Source organism: Strix uralensis, chromosome 8 (genome assembly GCF_047716275.1).
Source record: "Strix uralensis isolate ZFMK-TIS-50842 chromosome 8, bStrUra1, whole genome shotgun sequence".
Taxonomy (NCBI): domain Eukaryota; kingdom Metazoa; phylum Chordata; class Aves; order Strigiformes; family Strigidae; genus Strix; species Strix uralensis.
The window spans coordinates 19,006,893-19,029,011 of NC_133979.1; the positions used below are offsets into that span (position 1 = coordinate 19,006,893).

A 22,119-nucleotide genomic window follows, 5' to 3' on the forward strand; every position below is an offset into this window, starting at 1 on the left:
CGCGCGGGGCTCAGCGCCGCGCTCCTTCGCTCCGGGGACGGTCTCTCCGTATTTCACGACGCGATACCGGGGCGCAGCGCGGGGACGCGAAGAGCCCTGCGTGGCCGAGCTGGTGGGCGCGCCACCGCCCCCGCGGCGCTGCCCGCCCGGGGCCTAGCGCGCCCGGGCCGCGGCGGGCGGGCGGGCGGGCGGGGCGGTGCCGTGCCCGGCGGCGGCGCGGGGCGAGGGCCGCGGGGGGCCGCGGGGCGGGCGCGCCGCCGCCGTTCCCGGTGCCTCCGCTCGGGCGGCTCCTGGCGGCGGCGGCGCTCCGAGCCCCTCCCGGGCGGCGGGGCCGGCGGCGGGGCCGGCGACGGGGCCCGATGGCGAGACCCGGCGCTGCGTGCCCGCCGCCTGCCCGCCGGGTGGTGGTGGCCGCCCGGGCGCTGCTCTTCTGGGCGCTGGTGTACAGCTACTGCGGGGTGTGCGCCTGCATCGCCGGGCTGCGGCTGCTCTGGAGCATCGGCCGGCGGCCGGGAGAGACCTTCCGCTGGGTAGTGCGGGAGAACCCCCCCGCCTGCCTCAACGACCCTTCCCTGGGCACCCACTGCTACGTCCGGATCAAGGTGAGGGCGGGGGCGGCGGGCCCGGCGGGGCGCACACGCACCCCTCCGCGGGTCCCTCCCCTGCATGGCACCCCTGCCTGCGCGCCCGCCTGCCTGCCTGCCTGCCTGCGCGTCCGCCTGCCCGCCGGCCCTCCTCTGCGTGGCTGAGCGGCGGCACCGTGCCCGCTGGGCTTTGCGCGCTCGCACACTTGCGCGCATCTTGGCGCCTGCCCCCGGGGGGCTCGGGGGGGACCGCAGGCCGGGCCCGGCCCGGCTGCCCTGGGAGGGACCGGGCCCCGGCCGGGCGCGGTGCGGGGGGCTCGGGGGGCGGCCCCGGGTCTCTCGCAGCCGGGGTGCGGGTACGTGCCCCGCCGCTGCCCGCACCTTCCCCTGCGCCGCGCTGTTACCTTCGGCTTGCCCAGTGGCACCCGGCAGCATCTTTCGTGCATCAGGGTCGCCGGGAAAATGTAAAGAGGTAAGCCCTGTCCCTAAGGTTGCACCGTTTACAGCCCCCAGTCAATCTATATCCTTGTCTTAGACCTCTCCCTGTGATCTGCTCCTCTGCCACATGCTCTAAATGAAGTTGTATTAGCTCCATTTCTTTTGTAGTTATAGGTGAGCAAAGAACGCACAGCAAATTTTGTCAAGTGTTGTTTTGAGTAAAACAAGCACAAAGACCTCAGTTCTCTGTGCAGATGGTTTTGTGCCAGGCAGTACTGATAGGAATTATTGAGCCTCTCAGTTGCTCATGATTGGCTTGTTTTCTTTTTCTAACATCATGAAGAGGCATGTGCATGCTTTTCTACTCATATGCCCCATTCTTTTTTCCTGTAGCACCAAGCAATAAATGAATGGGTTGCTGGGGAAGTGAGGGGTATGACAGCAGTAAAAGAGCATTTGGGGGCAAATCAAATTGCAGTCAGTATGACAGTCTATCACCCGTTTCAGGAAATACGAAACTTGCCGTTGGATAACAGCAGGCTAATGTGCCACTTTCCAAATGCATGTATCGTACAGATCTGTACAGATTTCAACAGAATAAAGAAAAAGTCTGTTTCAGAAAAGATGGCAACATCCTATGTCTGTTGGGGGGGGCAGAAAAAGGGGACAGGAGGAACTGAAAACGTAGAGGGTGGGCTTAGTTTGGGGCATGTGACATTTAAACTGCTGCTATACAAGTGATGATTGAATTTGTATGAGTAAAGGGGATGTCCTTAAGAGCAATAAATACATTAAAATGAAAAGATTGAGGGTAAATCCCTAGAGAACACCAACTGAAGGAAGCAGGATGGAGGAGGGCTTACCCACTACTCACTAATTTGAGAAGAGAAACTGTGGAATGAAACTGAGAAACTTCTTTAATATAAAATGATCAAAGGCAGAGTGATAGGGAGAATGGTGAAGATGATATTATGGCCCTAAAATTTACTAGGGATTTATTTTTACCTCTAGGGACTTCAACTTCATTGGCATCCCAGAGGAGAAATATGAGTGTAATTTTGGGCAGAACTGAGCAAAAGTCCCTATTATATCCATAGTGAGTATAAAACCCCCAGATGTTCCCTCTTCAGAGCCCTTTCAAGAATCAAGACGTAAGTTAATGGTTTTGTCGCTGGTTAGTGATTTAGCAATGCCAAGGTAACTCAGAGAAGTTGAAGCATCTCTGGCAAGAAGAACTTTTTGTATTTGTTTGTGATCCTTGGCCTGATACAAGCTCTTAATGTACAGCAAAGACATGGGGGTTTTCTTCCCTTTTTAAAATAGCAGAGACAGTGCAGGCTCTGACATTCGTTCAGGAGCTGTACAACCTTTCTTCCTGCTGTTTCCTTCACATGACTTCTAAACAGCATGTTGTATTTTGTGGGCTAACTCCTTCCCAACTTCTGTATCCACTTCTGTGCCAGAATTCAGTAAATGCTCTAGGTCAACATTTCAGCTTGTTTAAATTCTACTGGATTTGACCTTGAGTTAATGTAAGCTTGTGTACATTCATTCATTTCAATGGCATTTCAGTGTTCAGCCTCTGCACTGCTAACAGTAAGTAACTTGCCTGCTGGTAATTCTCATAAGACCCATTTTCTTAAAAGGTGCATCAGAAATAGTGACTATAGACAGGGCGGAAAGAAGATTATAACATTAAGGCTTTCTTTTCTGAAGCGAGTCTGAAACCTTGAACAGTAAAACCAAGCAAAAACCACTTGCTTTCCAGTTATTTAATTTTGATTGCTTTTGGTTCTTAAGAATCCATGCAGTCCTTTATAGTGCCAGAAGGCAACACGATGGTTTTAAATAGTTGCATAATCTTACAAACTAACTGAAAGATGGAAGGTGCATTTAAAGTATAATATGTCTTAAAGTCTTTCCATAAAGCACATGACTGCTCTCCATGTGAAATCAAGGTGCTAGCTTTGACAGTAATCTGCGTTTCCTAGTCTGGTGACTGCCAGGCAGCGCTCTTTCAGACATGTTATCATGCTCACGGCTGAACTGGCACATCCTCAACATAGCCTGACATGCGTTAGAGCCGGTCCTCCCTGGAAGAAGCTGTGGCAGTCCAGGTGTGGGATACTCAGCATTGCCGGGGTGTAGCAGATACCTGATCTCAGAATCACAGAAGACTTCAGCTTCAAAAACTGACAATTTTATATTTTTTTTCAGGAGCAATATATTGTTTCTTAGACAGTTGTCTGAAACCATATTCATTCTCAAATCCCAGTATAGCAGTTCAATGCAGCAATAAAAACACACTTCTTTTTCTCTCATTTTAGGATTCAGGGTTAAGATTCCACTATGTGGCTGCTGGAGAAAGGGGTAAACCACTCATGCTGCTGCTTCATGGCTTTCCAGAATTCTGGTAAAACTCCCAACGTGCTTTTCTTGTATAAGAGGCTGCTTATGATACACAAGAGTGATCATCTCAGCTTAAGTATACCCAGTGTGATCCGTTTTATGTATTTATGAGTACTAACTAACGGCATGAAGTTTCAGTAGAGAACAAACCATTGAAACATTTTGGAACTTGCAGCATCCACAAAAAAGTTCCTGCAGGCTGACGCAAACCAGCCATCTTTTTTGCATTGTCAATTCATTTTTCCCCAAGTATGTACACTTTTCTTCAAACTGTGGGCAGGAACTGCTCATTTTTAATGAATTTCCTGGTTTGATTCCATTTGTACTATATGGCTAAAATTATGAATTATAGCAGAGGGTGTTAAAATAAGGATCCATTACATGTTAAGTGCAATATAGATCGCTGCATTTATTAAAAACACTATACATTAATTTTTAACTGGGGGAGGGGAAGAACTGTGAGTTCTATAGGCTATTGTGCAGCCTAATTTCAGAATGCTACTCAGGGAAAAAGGTTCTATTATTAGTTCATCACAAGATGAATGATGAATCAAACCCAATCCTAAATGTTTGTTTATAACAATGAAAAGCAGTCATGTGTCTAATGATTTAACCAAATTGCTCAGGCTGTCATTGCCAGGTTTAACTAGTGAAGCATGGCTTACAGACCTTGCACCAATAAAAGAATAAGGAACAGGGGAAGTTAAACAGCGAGTTAAATGATACTTTTCCTTTCTAAACTCAGATATGGAGCTAGGGTCCACTGTTGGAACTGTGATCTTTCAAGCTGGACTCGGGTCATACCATGATAAATTGACCCAGGTAAAACAGAGGTCAGTTCTCTTCCCTTAGCAATTTCCTGTAGATACTGAGGATGATGGTAGAAAGTCATATTTAAGATAAATTTTCAAAGAAGTAGATTGTTCTAATAATAAATTGCTATCTAAAAGGATTAAAACTGTAAACTTAGATTAAAAAGACAGTTAGATGGGGGGTGCATATTCTATACAAACATTTATGCATACATTGCATAACGCATATTCTAACACAGTAAGACAGCTGAGACTACAGCTGATTTCCCCCACAGTGAGAACAACAACAGAAAATTTAGCATTTTATATACGTATTCTACTGAGATCCAGTATAACATCTTCAAAAAGCAGAAAGCCAGTCTTACAGTTTAGAATGGTGAGTCACACTTTAAGTGACAGTTAATATATTGTATTATCTGACCATTCAAAAGGAATGAATAAGAAACTGTTATATAGGTCACTGGGACCACCAATAGCATATTTTACATAACTGTTTTTAAAAAGAAGACTACATGCCAATAGTCTATAAAATAGTCACGCTACCAATACCGATGTTGGTTGTTAATTCAATCGGTGAAGAATTTTTTATGCAAGAATAGAGATTGTGCTGAGAGCACAAGATAAAATAATCACGATTTAAGAGACTTAAAGCAGCATCAAATTTGTATCGTTTGGCTAGCAAAACCCACAAAACCAATACAGATATGATTCACAGTTACAATTCTTAATTGTAACAAATCCTCTGCCTTCAAATATCTCAGGGTTATAAGTAGGAGAACTATAACCAGATAATACTGACCCTAGATTGGGAATGTATGAAGATGAAAGATCACCTAAGAATATAATGCACCAGAGTCATTAAGTGCTTTAGATGCATAAAACCTTGAAAATCAATATAAATGTTGTGGAAAGACAAAATATTTGAAATTGGGCATAATGTGTTGAGACAGCTGGGTACCTGTTAGACTTGTGTGTGAGCTGCTAAATTTTGTACAGGCTGCCTTTTAGAAATAACGTGATTGGAAAGTCACAAAATAGTTTCTATGATTCAACCTTATGAACATGAAAGCGTTCACCGTTTCCAAATTCTGCTTGCAAAGCAGTTGTCCAATAGTTATACTTGATACGTGGTGAAAGGATTTCTTTGACTATAAAACCTAACCATTTGGTAGGTCAGACATTTGGTGATTGATGGACTGTTGTGAAAACAGAAGATGACGATAGCAAGTAGACATTTTCTGAAAACAAAAATAGTTTATTTATTTATGGGCCTCGTTGTTTCTTCTGACTGAAGGATATAGAATAGCTACAACAGTTACCATGGCAAATTCAGCTGCCAAGTCATTGTATAATGCCTTTAAAAATTTCATTCCTGGAGATCTCAGCTGTATCTTGTATTTGCATTACATGGCACTGAAATGAAAAGGTTCTGACTGTTCTGTTTATATAAATACAAATTAATGAGTGTTACTGTAATATTACTTATGTTCAAAGTCCCTAATAGGCTGGAGGCAAAGCTAAAGTGAAAGAGCCAATGGTCTGATATGGACACAGTTTGAATTTAGGTAGAATTCTGTGCATTGCTCTTAAGATTGCTGATGATCCAAATGTTATACATTTTTTATCTGAGACTGTTGAAATGACCAGAAGTAAAAGCTAGATCCTAGCACAGAGGGATGCAGCCATTATTATATATACCTAGAAAGATCATAGTTTTCATATATCTTTCTATTACAGTACAAGATAAGGCCATGTCTGTCTTGGTACTGGCTATTTTGAAATTTATTTGGTTTCAATAACAGCTGAAGGGCAGGTAGTTCTCGCAGGATGAGACGTACCATTGCGTTGTTATTTTTGCTTCATAACACACATGTAGTCACTACGTACTGTTACAGAATGAGGAATAGCCCAGGCCTTTGCCTGAGTTCTTAGTTTTTTATGTCTTCTAATGTGTGTAATGTTATCACTTTTTTCCATAGAAACACAAGCAGTGAAATACTTTGTGCAGTACCAACACGTTGAGAAATTGTTCTGGAACAATTCTGGTAGTATAGTGACAACAGATGAAAGTGTACATAATAAAAACTTCACCAAGTTAATTTGTTATCCATTGTATTTCTTTCTTTGGTTTATTTAGTGTCTGAATTATCTGACATTCCTTTTCTGAAAAGCAAAAAAAAAAATCAAACACATGCCTTGAGGCATGTTTCCCTACTCCATCAAAATGTGTGTGTAAGCAAGCAAGGAAGAAGAGGAAGCTTTTCAGACCTTACTTTTTTGATGGTACTATGGCTCCAAGGATAAAACAGACTAGTCCTCTGTGTGCTCTGGTTTATGCTTGCTTCCTTTGCAGCAAAGGGACCATGCCAGACTCCAGGAACTGTTGAAACACCCAGGCTCTGGCCATACCCCCTTCTGGCAGCTGCACTTCCTCCCTGGGGAATTCAGGAAGGGAGCACAAAACTACTGTAGCCACAAAGGACCATCAGCATACCACAGAAAGAAAAAAGAATCTCATTACAAACAAAGCCATGCTAATTTACCCTCAACTATTTCAGAGCAAAAGCATTGAGTGCATTTTGGTATCATATTGCTTGACCTTATAACTCCAACTTTTTTTTCCCCTTTGTTAGGTATTCTTGGCGCCATCAGTTGCGGGAATTTAAAAGTGAATATCGAGTGGTGGCCCTGGATTTGAGAGGTTATGGAGAAACAGATGCTCCTTCTCACAAAGAAGATTACAAGTTAGATTGCCTGATAACAGATATAAAGGATATTTTGGAGTCTCTGGGTGCGTTAGTAGAACACAAACTACTTAGCTCATAGATTACTTGATTTTCTGGCAAAAACCCCATAAAGATCTAGCATTGATTTTTTAAAAAACTGCCTTCTGTTTAATATATACACATTACAGATATGTACAGATATAAATCTAAGGATACTCGTTTTATGGACTATGATCAATGAAAAAGGTTTGTTTACTAATTATGATGTGAATGTTGGTATAAACAATATGTAAAGATGATTTTCTGTCATGAGTTTCAAAAACATCTTCCCTATGGGCTGTGAAATCCAGCAGTACAAACCTATTGTCTTCTTCCCTAAAAAGGTCTTTGCTTACTCCTAACCATTGCACTTAGTGGATAATGTTCTGAATTAGAATCTAATAGCCCTTGAAGACCAAAGGATTTAAATCGGGTGACATTTTTTCTTCCACAAACAGGGTAGAATAAATATTGTGGGCTTTATAAAGATGATGACAGTACATCTGCTGAATTTAAAAAAAAAATCCCAAAATACTACTCCTGCACAGTAGTCAGTTCTCAAGAGCTGAATCACTCTGTCTTATACAACAGCGAGAACAGAAGGGAGAACAAGGGACACATTGCTCCCTGTGGCAAATACACAGTGTAACGGTCTAGAGCTGAAGCGAGTCTGCAAAATTTGCCCCTCCGGTTCGGTTCAAAGCAAAAGCTGTTCTGGTGATAAACTCTTAACACCTAGTGAAGGGTATTTCCCTTCCATACCAATAGCAAGACAGGATTAGACTGTCCTTCTCTGAATTGTTTTAATTCCCTGGATACTCTAGGGACAGTGAAACAACTTACTGCATTTCATATGAAGAAATAGTAAAGCAGTGATTACAGTTCTGAGGTTTGAATACAGGATTTGCTTTGCTTGTGATGTTTGAATATTGTGAAAAGATTGGGCAGGCAGTCTCCACACCATGTTTACATTTTCCAACCTTTGCTGGTTGTGTTAATCTCCATGGTAATGCCATGGTTATGCTTGAGAAGTGCTCTCATCGTAATTCAATTTCATAGGGATTTAATTTTTTTTTGAATAGGTATTTCTGAGGCTTGTTATCTTTGTTTGTTCTAACTCCACGTTAAATTCTTTTGGACTACTTGATTATATCTGAAGTGCTCCAAAAGATTTCTATTCAAGACAGGTTATAAGGTGCTTTGACAACTGTGTCCAAATATATGTCAAAATTCTAAACAGTTTGACTTCTGTGCATTTCATTTGTAGTGTATGTGCTCAACATTACAGTCCTCAGTGAGGAAGGTGATGGTATCTGACACTACAGTATGTATTCCAGCAGTGGTTAAAGGAGGAATGGTTAGGCTTTCAAAAACTTAGTCATGATTTTCCTCCCCCCTTTTATTGCTGTTAAATTACTATTTTTATCAATGGAAGAATAAGTATGTGAACGCTGAGAACTTTAAAATTTGCCATCAAAACAGCATATGGAGAAAAGCTGCAGGCCTACTAAGTATATAAATGTGTGTATTTCTGTGTGTGTATATATATGCTATATATACATGCCTATTAAGTATAATGACTACTTTTTGCATAATGTTGCTGCTCAGTGCTTAAATAACCTCCCATATTCAGAGAAATTCATAAGGTTTAGTTTTGTTCAGGGGGGGCTCAGGAGATTGCTCAGTCTTTCTGTGTGCAGTTTCAAATTCCTAACTCCCTAAACGTGACACATGTACATGCGTTATAATGACTGCAAGTTGAATTCTATATCTGACCCTGCACTGGCCAAGATGTGTACAGGGTGGCCATTTGGATACCGAGTGTCTTTAGTTTGACATTGAGGTAGTATAGTTAAAGTGTAATTAAATAATTTTAATTATTTGTTATTTTTTTAACTATAGCAGTGCACTATTTTGTCTGGCCATTAGTAATGGAAGTAGTGCAGTATTAAATAGTTAATAAATGTGCTGGACCACCTATTTTGCCCAATAATGATTTTATTGTATGTGATAATTTGTATGGATACAAATTCCATTGAAATAAAAGCACAAATCTGTGTTTATGTGGTAGGATACAACAAGTGTGTGTTGATTGGCCATGACTGGGGAGGAATGATCGCTTGGTTAGTGGCTATATGTTACCCTGAAATGGTGACTAAGCTGATTGTGGTTAATTTTCCTCATCCTTCTGTGTTTACAGGTGAGTTTTATAGTAGTCTTTGTTAATCCAGAGTGTCTGCATTTTCATTATGATTGTGTTTGCTTTGAGGTTGCTAAAGAAGAACCAACTACTTGCCTGTTTAGATGTTCAGTAGGTAAGTTGCCAGTGCCTCTCACAATCTGGACTGTATTTTATGAAACGGTAAGGTATCAAGTATTTAACTTTTGGAAATAATTTATTGTAAGAAGTGGGAGTGCAACCAAACTTACTGATGTTCTTAATCCTTGAAGGTCCACAAACATAATTTTCATATACAGTAATCTGTTTTATACCACTTTGGCAGGATAAAATTCCCTGCAGAGAGGTGTATATTGCATTACACCTAGGCTAAGGCATCACTGCATTATTAAATCTCCATAAAACAGCCTTTGTATAAATGTGAATCAGACATTAGAATTTAATCCTAATTTAGGTGACAAGTGACAATTTATGATCTGGTACAATATTCATTGGAACAAGACAGCCTTTCCGGGCTACTTACTAGAGGCTCAGGAATGTACTAGTAGTGAGTTGAAACAAGGATTTAGGTGCACTAGCAGAATTTGTTGTGTGATAGCTTTGAGCTTGTCTACTACCCAGAATTACAAAACATTTCATAGGGATAAGATCAACATTCAGTAATTAAAATGAAAGTAGTATCTCACTAATTTTAATTTCTTCAGTTGCTGACATTACCCTATTTTCATTTTAAAATTCATCTCATTTCCCCAGAAATAGTTAAGAATGTTCAGTGCAGCTTTAATTTTCATTTCAGTTGAATGTAAATCTGACCTTACACCACCATGGAATCAGAACCATTCACACATGTTGTTCTCACAGTGTTCTTGGTCACCTTTCTAAGATATTAAAGAACATTTTGTGAGATAGTTAAGCCTCACTTACCCCAAGAAAGGTCTGTTCACCACCACCTGAGCAAGCAGGAGCTTTTTGCAGTATTTTCACTGAGAGCAGAAGCTTTTTGCAGTATTTTCACCGAGAGTAGTGGCCAGGCTGTATAGAAGACAAATACATTTTATTATAGTATTTCTTGGTGTTTGTTTGCATATTTTTTAAAAGACAAAATCTGTTCTGTAGCTTCATAAAGTCTCCCTGGATCAAATTTGTTCTACTGTGGATTAAATGAAAATACACGGTTTATAAATTGTGCAGAAAAGTAAGGTGAGCAGCGTTGATGATGGTCCGTTAAGGAAAAATATAAAGGGTGATGCAATTTAAGAATGTTTAAGATACGAAAGCTTAGAAGATAGCTGACGCTTCAATCTACTTTGTTTTAAAACCCATTTTTATTCACTATCAGAATGAATATTTCAGAGAGATCTCCTGTGTTGGGAGTGCAGTTTTGCCTTCCTGAATTTGCATCTTCCTAGTACCTGCATACATTCTGTGCTTGCTTTGAGGAAGTTAGATATTTGAATGTCAGTGATGGCTCTTGCAACTCATTGGAGACACAAAATTACAATAAAAAATATACTTAATGCAAAGTTGGCTATATAATTTTCTTTTATTATATATGCTCCAATGCCTTTAAAAAGTGACATTGCATAATCTTGATTATGGTTCTTGAAATTGCCCAGAAGACAACTGTTAGAAAAATTCTGCACTTTTGTAAACAGGATTGGTGCTGTCTTTAGAATGTAAGTGGATTATCATCTACAGATTTCTGTGAATCACATCTTTGATGAGAGAAATACTTAAAGGCTTGTATTTATGCCTCTTATTCCACAGCTGAAAAAATTGCTGTAGAATTGCTAGCTACAAAAATAGATCTCTAACTGAAAACCTATCATGTGATTAAACTCTCCAATGTCACTGCCCTCACCTAATCTTTGGCAGGCTTGTGGTTTGCTGACTGTTTCTATTAACACATATAAAAGAAGTATGTTTTAATGGCCACATCATATACTTACTCCTGAAACAATAATCATCTTTTGTCACATAGCATGCTCTAACGTAATATTTTTTAAAACATTCCTTTAAGTTTAAAAAATAGTAATATTAACAGTAATTTTGTCTGAGTCATCAGTTTTCATTTTTAATTCATGGGCATTTTTGTTTCAGAATACATTCTACGACATCCATCACAATTGATTAAATCTGGTTACTACTTCTTTTTCCAAATGCCATGGTTTCCTGAATTCATGTTTACAGTAAATGATTTCAAGGTGAGCAAAATGAATGCTCTTGTTTATATATTTAACTGTGAGTGATGGAAGAATTGCCACCTACGTTGATTACTTCTGATGTAGTTATAATTACTGGAAAAAATACGGAGCTTTCTGATTTTTTTTCTTAAACTTTATATATTTATATAAAGTAGGGTATTAGTACATAGAGTCTCTGAGATTAACTCTTGCTTGTGCATTTCTGGGAGGTGTTCAGGTACATATCTTTAACATCCAGCACTACAGTGCATTACCTGTCAGCTGGTTTTACTTCTGTCCATGCCAGTGGAACACATTTGGTGCCAGGGGAACTCCTGTTGACTTATCTGAAGCTCCTGTGTGCTGCGGGACATCCTCTTATCCTGTGGAGCCTTCTACAGGGCAGGCAGCCTGGGAGTCTGGGCATCAAATTCAACCAGACAATTAATTCTGCCTGAGGAACCACCAAGGCCAGCACCTTGTACAACTTTAAAAACTAAGTCCAAGCATATAAAGGGAAGAAGCAGCTGCAGGCATGCATCCTCCTCGGTGCGTACAGCCCAATGCAGAGCTCCCAGTGCTGCATGCACAGAGGGCACAGCAAGCAGGGGAGATCCTGAAGCATTCTCCCTCCCGCCTTGTCAGCTGCCGGGGTCCATCCCAAAGGAAAGCCGGTGCCTGCACTCCTTTGCCTGTCACTGATGGCAGGGCAGGGTGCAGAACTGAGTAACTTGGGCTTGGTTATTCTGAAGTAAGTTATACCAGAAATAGTTTTACCGTATGCTTTACACTTAGGTCTCTAAAAAAAGCATTTAAACCATTCACTATACCCTAAGAGGTGTATACATAGATTTTAGAAAGATGTGTCCTGTTGAAGGAGAGAAATCACATTTTCTAGCTATCTTATGTGGTGGCTTTTTATGCTTCCTTTTGTAGGTTCTGAAAAGTTTATTTACCAGCCAGGCCACTGGAATTGGAAGGAAAGGCTGCAGATTAACAGCAGAGGATATTGAAGCTTATCTCTATGTCTTTTCACAACCCGGAGCATTAACTGGACCCATTAACCATTACAGAAATATTTTCAGGTCAGTATAACATTCTGAAACAAGGTAAAATATTCTAGAGACCCCTGGAGGCCAAAAATGTTATTGCATCTTCTGCCGCGAAAGTAGAAGGAGAAAATGCGCATCTGTTTCTAAAGTTTCAACAGGTAACAAATGCATTCAGTGTCAAGCAGTGTGATGCACAGTGAATTGTATGCGGTATCCACACAAAATGGTGAAACAACCAGAGTGCAGATAAGGAAAATCGTTATTTCAAAATCTAATAAAGCAAAGACCCTTCCTCATTCACAGAACCCATGGCAATCACCAAAATCCATCTCTTAAATAATACTTACAAAATTAACATCAATTAATTGTTTGCATTACAGTTCATATTATCTAATAATAATATCTATGAAGAGATTATTATTAGATAATACTACTAGATAGTATAGCATCCAAGTATGTTACCCTCACTTGTAACTTTACAAAAGCATGTCTGACTTGAATTTATTGTGTTTGGGTTGCTTTTTTTTAAAAGGTGGGGTAGGTTTTTCATAACTAATCCTAAAACTAACAGGGTTTTTGTAGTTGTTGTTCCTGCATTGGTCTCATCAGACTCACTGGCAGCAGTAAGCACATACAGCAGGAAGCATACATAGACTGAGAGTATCATAATAGGAAATATTTTTGCAAGCTCAATATTATTTTATTTTCTCAAGCAGTTTTCTAATGGTTTTAACTTTTCTGGAAAGAGTCAGCTTGGCCTTAGAGACTGATGCCCCCTTTTTATCTACCAAAAACTTAACAGGGCCAGAAGGTCTTTTAACTCTGCATATACTCTACTTACGACTTACAGCCCCAACTTGAAGGACTGTGCCAAGAAGAGTAGGATTCAACTCTTTTTTCATTTACTGCCTCCAGTCTTCAACATTGCTAAATCTCCTGCATGCTTCTCTAACACAAGACTAGCTTCCCAATATTCTTTAAAAATGACCATTCTCTTCTTTCTCTAAACTTAAGACAATAAGTGTTTGAGGTAGATTAACTTTTCATTTTCCCCGGTCCAAATTTAGATGCCACCTTTACTGCTTTCTGTGCCTTCTGTGCTGTCACTGTCATGAGAGCAGTCAGCAGGAAAATACTGGGAGGAAAACAGGGATCTGAGCTAGGTCTTGTACAGGCTAAGAAACAAAACTGGATCAAGAAAGTAGAGAGATGGTATATTTTCTTCTAAACAAGATAACACCAAGCACAGACACCAATGGGGAATAAATAAGATGGCTGTGCTGGTAACAGTATACTTAAAGCTATGCAGAGAGTAGTTGATGACATCAGCTGGGATGTCCAAGGGCGATGGGGAGCTGTGGGGCTGCACAACAGCTCCCTGGCCCTCTGCAACTGCACTGCAGGAGCCCCCGGGGTAGGGCTAATGAGGAGCTAGAGAGGCATGAGCGCCCTGAGCCTTGTTCGTTACATTTGCCACAGTGCCTCGCATCAGTGAGCATGCACATTAACCAGATGCTTCTCTGACAATAATAGTGAAATATCTGTGATAGCTGATAGCTGAATTGCAATGGGATTCAAATGAGATGAATATAACAGTTGTGTATGTTTAAACTATTGTTTCAGGCTTTTTCAGGCTCAAAAAAACCTAGTATTAGTTATTAATCAGAAAGTATCTTCTCAGCTATTAATTCCTCTGTACATGTGTGTGTGTTTGTGCATTGTTTGCTTTATTTTTCTACTAAAAGTACACCTGTACTGAATTCAGAGAATATTATTTTAGGTGCTATCAGCCACAGTGCAGCAGGCTTTGGACTGGAAGGAAAAGATTAGTCTTCAGCTCATTCAGTTCTTGCTGCCAGTTCTCATGGTCGCACCTTATGGGATGTGAATCATTAAATATTAAAACTGGATTGAAATTTTCACTTCTTCTCATATAAGCCATTAAGCAGCACTCCAATGCTAATGACTTGTATTCACCGTAACTCCCAGTGGGCTGGCACTGGTGACCTATGTGTTAAAAGTTTCCAACTCATTACTGTCAACCTGGAATTTCATTCTTCAGAGCTTATTTTTTCTGGAGAGTTATTTCCAAAGAGATGATTGAAATCACATAGTTCCATCCATCACCAACACATCCTTGTATAAAAAGCACAGCAGTCATTCCCTTCACTATACTTTAGATACAAACACTTTAGGAATAAAAATCATAAAGTATCATAAAAAATCATTTTTATATCATGCTTAGTTAAGAGAGATAGGTAAGCAGTTGAAGCTTGGATTTCTCCTGATATGTCAATTTTTTTAGAAAATGGGATTAGTTCTCTTACAGCAATTAAGAAGTCCTTCACTGTTTGTTTACAGAAGAACTGTGTAACAGGGCTGTATGAAGGTTTGTCTGTTTTTTCAAAGACTTAAACTTCATGAGTAGAACTTCCCTGTCTAAATGTGAAATCTGCATGTTAATCTTTGTAAAGGAGATTTCTAGAAACTTCAGTCATAATATAGTGTCCCATATTCCAGACTAAAAAGAAATAGATTGTAGCTCATAGGCAATGAAAAATGACAGGTTGTTTATCTATGTAGCTTGTGTAAAAGGCCTAGTAGAGTTTTCCAAAGTGAAGCTACAAATTTTGCAAGGCACTTAGACATAAAAGAAAAATAGTAAACCCTACAGTAGTGAAAAAATACACATATGAATAGTGAAGAGATCCAGGATACTGGATTTAAAAGGTAGAGATTAGTCTAAATGCACTGAATCAGATAATCAGATTATCAATTTTTAAAACTGATACTGTGAATAAGCTGTGGTTCAGTGGGTGAGGTCAGGTTGTTTGCAAGATAAGTTTTTAAATCCACTGCTACGAAAGCCATTTTAAGAATTTTCCTAATTCATCAATCAAAATGAAATTAAATAATTATTTATAGTGACCTTTTATTAATACTTCTTGACATTATGTATAAGTAGAGAGGAAGAATGTCTTCAAAGTCTCCATTTCTTATTTTAAATTAATGCATGCCATCTTCTTTCCCTTTTTACAGAGCATAGTCCCTGAACTAACTCCTAAATTTCAACTTAGCACTTAAGTATGTTGTAAAAGTTTGTTTAGAAAATCTTTTTTGTACATTACTGGTTTAAAATAATAATGTTAGAGCATTAAAACAATAAAGATTTTTATCTGATCAGATGGAATCTGGTTTGAATTGCCGCAGCTACTCTGTTACAATATGTAGCTAACATTAAACAATTGAAGCATAAATTAGATAAATTTTTCAGCATCTCTAAAATAGATGAGCTGAAATAAATTCTGGTGGGTTAATATGGTTTATGTTGAAATAGTCTTTCATTTCTTTCTTGTATCTTTCCTAATGTCTACCTTTAATGTGAGGAAATTTTTATAAAATATTCCATTTAAAATAATTGTATTAAGACAAAATAATAAATTTTTACTAGAAGTTTAAATAGGTGATAGTGGTGGTATAATTTTTATTAACATTTTACTTTCTAAGGGCTTTTCTTCAAAGTATTCTTCAAATGTCTTATAATGTATTTATCTTTAAACGCTTTCTAGTCTGCCAAAGCTCTGGGTTGTGATGTTGCAGTTTTAAAGAGACTATGACTCCATGAAAAGCAGATTTTTAAGGAACAGTTTTCTTTCACTGCATACAGATGTAGGTATGTAAGTCCAAGGCCTTCAAAAACATACTGTAGCTCTCTGTAAAGGGATCTCTGATGCCGTTGGAGTATTCGCACGAATTTTATAGATGAGTGAATGTAACTGAATTCAGTTCAGCATTTCAGACATCAGTGTTCTATAGAATATTTTTTACTATAAATATTTTCATTTTTAGTTGTACTACATGATATTTACTTTTGAGTAGGTCTGAAACACTCTAGCTGGTATCTTCTGTAGTGTCCAAAAATGGCAGCCTTCCATTTCCTGGACAACCATTTTTTGGTAAGGCCGTTTGGCTACTCAGGTAGCTATCTGCCTTGAACACCGTAGTCTAAATGATTCAAAGCATCATATTTCATTAAAACTTACTTGCAGTAAATATTGCAGGTTCAGAAACTTGCCATAGCATTCATCAGCCAAGAGAAAGCCACTGACCTACAAAATTCTGGCCATGTTCCACATTCCCTTTTACAGAGATCATGGGGCTCCTGAGCTGTGCACCATGCTGAAGCATCATTCGTGTTCCAAAACTAAGACCTCTGTTGCAATCAACCGCTGATTACAGACAAGTTAGAGTAGAAGTATCTTCTAACAATTTTATCATCCTTAAACACAATTAAAGGACTTTGAGTCACAGGAGTGTTTTCTTGGTATTTTAGAAGATATCTTGGAACCTAGAGAGCTTGCAATGAGATTCATTGTGTTCATTTGAAAAGCTAAGTTGACTGAAATTGGTCTTGGTGATTTTTTGTTAAAATAAGACCTAAGTAAGTGTGTTTTATTTTTAAAGCTGCCTACCTCTGCAGCACCATGAAGTCATCATGCCAACCCTGCTGTTATGGGGAGAAAGAGATGCATTTATGGAAGTTGAGATGGCAGAAATTACACGGATTTATGTTAAAAATCATTTCAGATTAACTATTTTGTCTGAAGCCAGCCATTGGCTTCAGCAGGATCAGCCTGACATAGTGAACAAGTTGATATGGACCTTTCTAAAGGAGGAGACAACAAGAAAAAGAGAATGACTCTTTGTACATGTTTTAAGGCGTCTACATAAAAGCTCTTCAGATTTAAAAACTAATTGTTATCAGGGCCATATTTCCAGCCTGCCTTCTATTTTGAGCTCTGTTAGAGAAAAGTGTTTTCAATGTACTGTACATTTGGACACCAATGTTACTGCTAAAAGAAGTGAGTATGAGAATATATGATACCAACGTTGGTTTTATCTGTATACTTGTATTTTGCACATAAAGACACCTGCCTTAAGATATATATGTCTTTGTACAGAAAGAAAATAATGGAAAGTTGCTTGGTTTTGTTTTCTCCCTTGCTTTACAGTTTTAATGTGTGGTGCCTTTTACAAATTTATAATGAAACAATAGAGTGGTGCCATACTGAAGGAAGTCATGTGTTTTCATTCTTGATTCGCCTGAATTTTTTTAATGTATTTTACCATTAAACAGTAACTAACTCTTTTTATTATCTATATTTTAGCATACTGAATGATTGAAAAATTTCTGGGCACATTTCTAGTCTTCAAGTGAATAATGATACGTATCTTGTTGTATTGTTGAATGCAGCTGCTTTGTGCAATGTGTTTTTCTTTCTTGACTAAAAAATGGGAAACCTGTACACTCAACATGTCTGAACAAGAAGAATGGAAAATTAAGATATAACTTGTATCAAATCCACCTCTGTCTAATAAAATGCAACTTAAACTACTCCCTTTATCTGACTTCCTATGGAGAGATTTTTTACTGAGGCTAAGAACTGGATTTGAATAGCTAAAGTGTCTGTCCACTGTGCAGCCTTCCTCATGCTATGATTGTTATAGTTTATTGGAAATAATGCCTCATTGTTGGCATTATTCTTCCTCTGTTAGCAACTACCGTTCTTGTCTCCAAGAACTGCTGCCAAGTTCCTGCGTTTATAGGAGGAAGAGACACTGATTATGGAAGCAGAGGGTAGAATTAACTTGCATGTAATGGCAAGGGAGAGGAAAACTGGATGCTAACTACAAAGAAAAAAGAAGCACAAAACATGAGTCCCCAGAAGAGGTGAGTCACCTGCCTATAGGGTTCCCAAAGGCTCCCTCTCCACCTGCAGAGTGAGCGCGGTGCCCTGGGAGCAGTAGAGGATGAACAGGGACCCATCGGAGGAGGCAGTGGAGCCAGCTGAGCCAGAAACAACTGTCCACACCACAGTAGAAGAGAGACGACAGTTACTGGGGAGTCCCAAAAAGTCCCACACCACCACACGCGTCATCTCTTTTGAGCCACGGTGCCCCACACAGGTACTTGGCGCAGCCCCTGCTGATGTCTTGCTTGGCATAATCCTTGCAAGAAAGTGGACTGAGGGTGCTGTCAGCTGCGCATTAGCTTGTGGCTGGTGATGTGCTTCCTTTCATGCAGTTTGCAAAATCTGAGGAAGAGTTCTCTCAGTATGGTGATAATGGTATTGATCTCACCTTTTCCATCCATGGCTAGTACCTCCCTTTCAAGGATAATTTCCCCCTGAATCGTTTCAGCATTTATCAACTTAGATGATTACAATTTCTTTTATTTGAACTATAACGTTGTCTCAGAAGGGTGTTGTAGAGCGACTTTTATCACCTCCGCAGCAGTTTAATTTCTTGGCAAGAAAGTCGGTGCTGGGGAGGACGGTTTTTTGTGGGGAGCACCCCCTCGCTGGGACCTGCTGGCCGGCAGCCCCGCCGCGGAGCGCTGCCCACCGGTGCCCCGGTTTGCGGGCTGGCGCTCGGTTCTGTGTGCAGCAGGTGGACAGGCAACGGGCAGCAATCCCAAGCCTGACTCCGCTTTTAAAACAAGCGGCCGGGGCAGGCACCGATGCCGTGCGATGGCGTTACTCTTCCTTTGGGAAGGAGAGCGGCAGGGGAAGGCGGGCCGGTGCGGGGAGGCCCCTCCTGCCCGCCCCGCCCCGCCCCCGCCGGGAGGTACCGCCCCGGCCGCAGGGGAGGGCCGGGCCCGCCCACCCCCCGTCGGGGGGCCCGGGGGAGGGGCGGGGCCAGGCGGAGCGCCGCTGGCCCTCATTGGCGGAGGGCACCTCTGGCCACGCCCCCCGAGGGAGCGGGGCGGGCGCCGCAGCCCGCACCGCGGGGCTCCCGCGTCTCGTCGGGGGACGGTCCCTCGGCTGCCGGCGGGGCTGGCGCTGGCGGGAAGGCAGGCGCCGCCCCGGTTGTTGTCGTGAATACGACGGGCCGACCGTCGGCGGCGTCGCGAAGGGACGGCCTGTCAATCCCCGCCCCGCGTTCCCGCCGTCGCGCCGGGCGCGGAGCGGGGCGGCTGTTGGCACATGGCGCGCTGCGGCGGCGGCGCTGCGCCGAAGGGCCCCGGCCCGGCGGGGGTGGAGCGGCAGCGGCTGAAGGAGGCGCTGGCCGAGCAGCTCCGGCAGGACCTCGGCAGGTAGGCGCGGGGCGGCGGCCCGGGCGGGGAGGGGAGGCGAGGCGAGGCGGCGGTAACGGTGCGCTCCCGCAGGCTGCTGGCGGAGGGGACGCGCTGCGACGTGACGATCCGTGTGGGCGACGCGGCAGTGCGGGCGCACCGGGCGGTGCTGCTGGCGCGGGCGCCCCGGCTCTTCGCCGAGCTGGGCGGGGGGCGGCCGCCCTGCGAGGTGCTGCGGCTGGACGGCGTGGGGCCCGCGGAGTTCCGGCGCTTCCTGCGGTGAGTGCGCGGCCGCGGCGGTCGGGAGCCGCGGGCACCGGCCCCGCTCCTCGGGCTGATGGGCTGGCCTCAGCACTACCTCTCCGGTGTCCTTCCTCTTCTTCGTTCCCGTATTAACACCTGTTTTAAAGCTTTCCCGTTCAAAGCAGTAGCTTCCCAGCCTTGCTGCAGCGTTTGCAGAGGACTTTCCTGTAACTAACTTACTTTCCTCTGCCTTCGTCCCTCTGCTGACAGTGCATGGGTATGCTCTCACCGTAGCATGTTTTTTAGGGTATGTAAAGGCTTTGTAATAGACCGAGAGAAAAAACAGCAGAAATCCTGAATGTATCCTTTTAAATTGTCTGTGCCTGCTAATACCCTTGTTAGCAAGACTACCTAATGAAAGCAACAAAGAAAAACCACTCGAGTGTCATGTTAAAAAAAAAAAAAGTTATGGATTTGAAAACTTGGGAGGACTCCATCAAGTTAGATGAAGATGCATCAAGAGGATACATCGTTAGAAACTGTGTGGTCGTCACTTAGGTCCTAGTGATCCATGGGCTAAGCCAAACACAGCACAGCTTTCCCACCGAACTGGGAGCCCGGAGCGAGGCGTGCTGCACCGTCGCGTGGGCTGGCTGCTCCCCAGGGCCTGGTGCAAGGGCCAGTGTGTTTTCCCATTGCCAGCTATTAGCACATATCTGACATCTCGCTCGTCTTGCTCCAAACCTTTGGTGAGTACATCAGGGGTGTTGGCTGGTGCCACCACCAGACCTTGCAATCCTCCTTGCCTGTAAGTGCCTCTAATCCTTCCTTCAAAGAACTGAGCAGTGTTTGCTTTTCTTCAGCAAAGCTGTGGTGGTGCCACCTACCTTCTATAAAACAGTGTTGATGTTAAAGCTGATGGGCACTTCGGGGCATGCCCAGGAGCAAAGTGGTAGGCACGCTGGGATTCAGATGATTTCAGGATGTGCCTAAAAAATGTATGCACTTGCAACCTTTTGACATTGTTGGCAAAAGGAAGGGAAAGGTGGTGCAATTTTAAAGTTTAGTGCCCAAACTATAACCTAGGCTGACGTCTCCCTATTGGTTTCACTCATTCTCTCCTTACATTTGTAAATAGGGCAGCAGATAGCTAAAAATATGTGTTCACAGTACTAAAATTACAACAAGTATAAAAGAAAACTTTTTGAACTGAGAGTAATATTTAAAACACACTCTAGTGGAACAGGCTGATAGACTGGCATTTGTTAGGTTACTGTCAAAGTCTGGCAGGACTATTAGCAAAACAAGCAGTAAGAAACAAAACAGCATGGCTTTTATCTCATATCTTTCTTATTTTTTGGATTTCATTAATTTGCTTCACATTCATGTAAGTAGTGATACAGAAGACTTTCATGCAGAAGCATGATAATGCAAATTAAAAAAAAAATATTTTAAATTGGAAATTGGGAAATAATTATTTGGAATAATTATTTTAATTATATACTGTTACATCATTCCGTTGTTTTCCTAATGGTAAGCATTTAATATGTCTACAGTTCACTGATACTTGCTTTCAATTTTGTCTGTTTGCTGGAAGGCAAGTAATGATTTCTAGAGTCCTGCATGTTCTCCAAAAAGCATAGTATTGAAAAACACCTTTAAACTCAGAACAGCTCATCTAATTATAAACGTTTTATCTTCTCACTGTAAGTTTAGATACTTCAGATGAACCTCCTCATATATTCTAAGCTATGTATGAAGTGCATTTTGCACAATGGTTGTTTTTTTTCAACTTAGTCTTCAGTGCTGTTTGATACTTCAGCTTCTGCATCCTCTAACCTAGCATATTCTGTGAAAATTTGTGTTGCAGCTTGCACTGGAGTTTGACCACAGTGAACTGCTTTGGACCAAGGAAAGGAAGCAGCTTTGGTTGAAAAGAGCCTTATTTCATTGTTCAAATTATGACTTCTGCTAGTATCAGTGGCTGTTGCATCTCAGTGGTTTCTTATCATTAAGATACATATTAATTAGATCTTCACAAATCCAAAACAGTGCCTTAAATCACAGCTTGATGTTTACTGGAAGCTAGTCTAGTTCTTGGAGCATGTGAATCACCACGATAAATTCTAACTAAGACCCATAGCTGCAGTTGAGCTCCTGAAAGTTGTAGTCTTCTACAAAAGTTCTAGGTTTTCTGGTTATAAATACTGTTTCCCTGTAGAATAGGAGAAGTAGAATACTAATACAGTATTAAGAGTTCATCAGAGTTATAATAAAAGCTCATTCCTTTTCCTGTTTGTGTTCAGCTTTTATCTTCCCAAGTAAATATCATCTTTCCTTGGGGATTTGGGGATTTTTTTTTTTTTTTCTCACAAGCTC

General features: G+C 41.6%; 2 protein-coding genes across 6 annotated transcripts in view; both read left to right on the top strand.

Annotated features, from left to right (window-relative positions):
• The first annotated feature begins 313 nt into the window (after window positions 1-313).
• Window positions 314-17,822, top strand: EPHX4 (epoxide hydrolase 4). 3 transcript variants are annotated; one of them, XR_012629868.1, is made up of 8 exons: window positions 314-602; window positions 3,350-3,435; window positions 6,877-7,034; window positions 9,080-9,208; window positions 11,288-11,391; window positions 12,307-12,455; window positions 15,992-16,095; window positions 16,887-17,009. XR_012629868.1 is itself a non-coding variant. In XM_074876498.1 (7 exons), exons 1-7 carry the CDS (start codon window positions 360-362, stop codon window positions 17,119-17,121), a joined length of 1,104 nt encoding a protein of 367 aa, XP_074732599.1. In that variant the 5' UTR covers window positions 314-359; the 3' UTR covers window positions 17,122-17,822. The 3 variants fall into 3 exon arrangements, 2 of the variants coding, with proteins under 2 accessions (XP_074732599.1, XP_074732600.1); XM_074876498.1 differs by lacking the exon at window positions 15,992-16,095 and having other exon boundaries at window positions 16,887-17,822; XM_074876499.1 differs by lacking the exons at window positions 15,992-16,095; window positions 16,887-17,009 and adding an exon at window positions 16,571-16,842.
• Window positions 17,823-19,231: 1,409 nt separating this feature from the next.
• Window positions 19,232-22,119, top strand: part of BTBD8 (BTB domain containing 8) — a 43,574-nt gene continuing 40,686 nt past the window's right edge. For 2 of the 3 annotated variants that reach the window (XM_074876484.1, XM_074876485.1), the window contains exons 1-2: window positions 19,234-19,518; window positions 19,591-19,776. In XM_074876484.1, the coding sequence (XP_074732585.1) occupies window positions 19,409-19,518; window positions 19,591-19,776 (296 nt within the window). In that variant the 5' untranslated portion in view covers window positions 19,234-19,408. Of the gene's footprint in view, window positions 19,519-19,590; window positions 19,777-22,119 lie in introns of all 3 variants that reach the window. The other variant, XM_074876486.1, reaches the window with a different exon arrangement.